At 43.4% G+C, this 4,579-nt stretch overlaps 1 protein-coding gene across 6 annotated transcripts in view; it reads left to right on the plus strand.

The window, feature by feature from the left end:
* The window catches only part of LMO1 (LIM domain only 1), a 75,667-nt gene that overhangs the window by 16,161 nt on the left and 54,927 nt on the right, over nt 1-4,579 (plus strand). The window contains exons 1-2 of one of the 6 annotated variants that reach the window (XM_085581427.1): nt 3,141-3,535; nt 3,671-3,772. The exons of 2 other annotated variants lie outside the window; for them this stretch is intronic. In XM_085581427.1, the coding sequence (XP_085437553.1) occupies nt 3,748-3,772 (25 nt within the window). In that variant the 5' untranslated portion in view covers nt 3,141-3,535; nt 3,671-3,747. Of the gene's footprint in view, nt 1-3,140; nt 3,536-3,670; nt 3,773-3,945; nt 4,569-4,579 lie in introns of those variants that run through there. 3 more of the 6 variants (XM_085581428.1, XM_021529495.4, XM_085581430.1) reach the window with 3 other exon arrangements.

Here is a 4,579-nt window from a genome sequence, read left to right on the forward strand (position 1 = left end):
ACGGTGCTGTAAGGAAATGAAACTAGAACCCCTGATTATCCAGACAGTTCTCAACAGCCTCCTTCCAGGAGATTTTATGAGTGGCTGTGTGTAAAAGGGAATAATGGTGGTGGGTGGGAGAGGTAAAGAGGAAATTAGTGCAGGATGCACTTAAAAAAGGAGTAAAGTAGGAAACAAACTGATGAGAAGGATGTGAAGATCAGAGCAACAAGGTGCAGTAATGCCTAAGACTCTCCTGTGCTGTTGATGGAGTAGTTACGCTCGAGGAGAAATTATGGTCACTTTTAAAGGTGTCCTGGAGAAATAGGGGACAGAAGGTGAGACTCAGAGGAGAAACTCGTTTTATGAGGAGGTCATTTTACCTTTGTAAGTTTCTTTCTGCCTGAGTCAAATGGGCTCCACTTGCCCGCTCATCTGTGAATGTTGAAAGGGGATGCTGGACCTGCATAGGTTACAAATGGACTAAAATGGAAGCTTTTGCTAACTAAACCAATTCCTTTTGAAATCAAGCTTGAATGAGCTTGTTGATAAAAATGGGTCTGTTTCACTCCCATAAATGGCTCTTTTTCTTTCCTTTTATTTTTCTTTTTCCCAGAAGCCGGTCTGACTTTTACCATCTAAAAATCCCAGCGTTGTGGCTACTATCCAATTCTCCCCTTGATTTAAGAGGCTTTGCCATGTAGAGTTTTTCTTTGAGGGGTTTTCTTCTTTAGAGGTCTCTGGCAGCGGTGGGGGTATTGATAGTTACTACTGCATAGAGGAGCAGGATTTCAGGTTTACCCCTCCCAGAAGTCCTGGTGCATCACAAGGAGGACACTTGCTGCCTTGTAGACATGAGCCCCTTGCTTTTGCATCCCTGAAGGCCACTTGGGAAGCTGGGCCATGGCCACTGGCCTCAGGGGCAGCTGCCCACTCTTTCAGCTTGGCGCCTTAGGGCTGTGTGCCAGCCCCAGTGTGACACCAGGATTGCCCCAGCGGTGCGATAACTGCAGATTTGTGTTTCCACTGCGGGTTTGTGAGCAAAAAGCTTCCTTGGCAAGCACGCTCTGTGGTGCAGAGAAGTAGTAGAGACTCAATAATACTTTTCTGTGGGTCTTCACGGATATCATTGAGGATGAAGGGGCAGACTGAAAAAATAACAACAATAATCATGTTTCTGACTTGATGTGTTGTGGCAACACGTCAAGTTATGTCAGGGAGGTAACAGCATTTTGTATGTTTGAAGTGACATAATATAGCTTGACTGATGCAACATGACTTGATATTAGAAAATACTGGTTCACAGTGGAACTCTGGCAGGTATCTTCCCCGAACAAATGTTAGCAACTGAGAGAAGAGGGACGAGAGGGGTGGGGGAGAGAAAGGTTGAGAGAGAAGAACTTCAAGGTTCTCCTTTTAGTCAGTTCCACTGTGTAAATCACAGCAGAATTTGCTGTGGGCAAGCCAACCTACGCACCGTGCAGCGCATTTATATATTTCAAGATAATGAGAGTTAAGATATTTCTGAAATACGTAAATGTTTTGATCGCAAAGACCAGATTTCTGCTTAAAAAAGTAAACTGACATCAGGTAGCATGATTAATTCCAACAGATTGTGTTAATTGTAGTTGACTTAAATTGCTGTACAAATGTGTTGGGGGTTAGAAAACTTTTTTTTTTAATTGTTGGTGTGTGAAATGAGTAAGCAGATAAAGTGTTTAAAAAAATCTGTTTGCACAGGGAGTAATCCAGCCTCTATGACATGATGGAGCAGTAAAGGAATAAAATGTACATTGATCCGGCACTGCATATTTTTTCATGAGTGCATTATGTCTGCTAGTTTGCTCTGCTGCAGAAGTCATCTGTGACAGACAATAGCTAACTTAATTTTTATCAAAACCTTGCCTTTCTTGTAGTTACTAAATAGTGGAAGTTGAAATGTACCATATATTTTGGGGTAAGTCTGTCCTTTTTGAAGGTGGCAGGATTGAAAAGTACACAGACAGATGGAACACTTTTGGAATTCACCATTTCCTGACAGAGGCCAATAGTATATTGGAAATGGTGAAGTGCCTCAAATCTAAAAAAGGCTGTGGTTTTGTTAGTTTTTGCTCAGATCCTTTTAACTATTAGACTTTAATCTTTGGGATAAAGTCCTCCTCCTTTCTAGCTTGTGACACTTCCTAAAAGAAAGTGATTATTTATGGTGGTTGCACTCTTACACTAAAATACATATTCAGCACTTGCAAACTAGTATCACTAGGATACAGGAGTTGTTGGAAGCACTAGATGAAAACAGCTCAAAGTGAACCAATACATTTAACATCAAATATTCTCAAGGACTGTTAGGATTAAGTATTGTGAATGAAGGGGGAAGGAAAAGCCACTTCAGCTGGGGATAAGGAATCTAATTAAAAATTGGTATTAAGGATATATAACTTGATCCCGCTATCATGCTCTTTAGAGTACCGTTGTATCAGTTGTAAAGGGGAGGAAGAAGTATCATTAAAGCAGAAATGAAATGTTTTCTCAGATTAAAAGACTGAGATGAGTGAAACGGTGCTGTTGATCTTGGTAGCGAAGTGTCTGATCCCTCAATCCTTGCGAGAGCCATTGGAGACAACAGATGACTTGTCTGAAAACGGAATGAGAGTTGCAGGATGTAGGATAAAAGATGTGGGGCCCCAACTTGTCGCTTTATATCTGAGCATTGATGGCATTTCTGAAAAGGGTTTGTATCGTGTTTGATTAGGTAAATACAATTTAATATCGACCTAGTGAAAATGGAGCTGAGTTCTCCGGAGTACACCCTGAAACTAATACCGACGTGTGAAAACAAACCCAAAATGTTTGTGCGGAAAAATTAGTATCAAGTTTTAGGTCACCAGAGACGCGTGAAACGCAGCTGGGAGCAGCGGGGCTGGCGTAACTCAGCCGCGGAGAGTTGAGAGCCTCTGACCTGCCCGAGCTGCTGCGTGGCGCCAGACACAATCCCCGCTGGCAGGGAGCGGGGCCGGGGCAGGGCCGGAGCATCCCCCGCGCATCCCCGGAGCATCCCCCGCGCATCCCCCGCGCATCCCCCGCGCAGCACAAAGCGGCGGCGGCGGCGCAGGTGGCCCCGGCCGGCGGCACCTGGGCGGGGGCCGGGCGGGCTGCAGGTGGTGCTGCTGAGCCGGGAAGCCGCGCTCCGCCAGGAAATCCCGGCAGGAGCTCCGGAGGGGGCCCTGGGAAACGCGTGCATTTATTCATCGCAAGTGTGCAAGGCTCACCAATTGAGAGGCAGAGGCAGCGCTGGTCGGGTTTAGGCATTCTAGCCTCTCCGAATGTAATTTCGGATTTAGAGTCAGCTTAAATCCAAAGGGAAAACACTTTATAAGGCTGAAAGCTGTGTAGTTGCAACTGCCAGGGTTATGAGCTATCAAAGGCAATTACATTAAAATAGATTATACTGTGTAAATTGAGCCATTTAGAAGGTGAGAACCAAAGAAACAGCTCTGATCCCCCTTCTTTCTAAATTGCAGTTTTAGTTCCTTGCAATTCTGAGGCACAAAAGTAGGTGAGACTGCTTTTGTATCTGCAAAGTGCTTTATTACTGAGTGCAATCTAGGTTAAAAGCTGGACAACTGGGTAATTAGAGCTCACTTGCTGCTAAAGGACGATCAGCTGTACCGTAGCTCATTTGTGTTCCCAGAGACTTGCTCTCCTCTCCCCTGAGCGGAGGCTGCTGGAGAAGAAGCATCTGTGCCCGGACTTTTCTTGATTGCGGAGATGATGGTGCTGGACAAGGAGGACGGTAGGTGGGCTGAGATTGTGTAAGCCTGTGCTCGGTCTCTTCTGTGTGCTGCTAATGTAGAAATAAATAGTTTTGAAACAGATGTGCGCTGTGCATTTCAGAGCTTCTGATGTTTTTCTCTTGTGTAGGTGAAAGCATGCTTGCTCTTTATTTTATTTTTTTTTATATCTCATCTCTGACATGATCGGACAGCCAACACGGGTTTACTCCGGGCTCTGTTTGCTGAAGGACATAGCAGAAACAGCTTGATTTTTTTTTTTTTTTTAAATATCTATGTAGATTTTTCTTTCTGCAAGTTATTCTAATATATCCATTTTAGCCTGTTTGTTTTTACAGCTTTTATTGTAAATCTAATTTTGAGATTTTTCTTTCCCTTTCATTTGCATGCCATTTAGGTCTCTTTAATGTGCGCCTTTAATATCTATTTCTCACAGCTTTTCTTCATAGCTATAAACATAATGACAATAAGCTAATAAGCCTCTGTGGCAAAAAAAATAAAAGCGTTGGTTTATTCTAAGAATTTACTTCCTTCTTTTAATAGTAGAAGTGGAGGTTCATTTGGGATGTAATTTCATGAATGAAGCAGAAGGAGAGCTTGACTGATTTTAAGACTTCACATATGCTTATTTTTTTAAGCTGACTAGTCCTTATCAAGGATGCTTAAGGGCAACAAATTGATGTGAGGAATATCAGTGTTAGTTAGCAGCCTGAATGACCTGATGCTATCTTTTGCACGTTGCCTGCCAGGGTGTGCAACTTAACTGCTCAGTCATCAGTAGTTTCTGGGATGAAGCTGGTAAGTTCCAT

The sequence above is a fragment of the Lonchura striata genome, chromosome 5 (genome assembly GCF_050655825.1).
Source record: "Lonchura striata isolate lonStrDom1 chromosome 5, ASM5065582v1, whole genome shotgun sequence".
In the NCBI taxonomy this organism is placed as follows: Eukaryota; Metazoa; Chordata; class Aves; order Passeriformes; family Estrildidae; genus Lonchura; species Lonchura striata.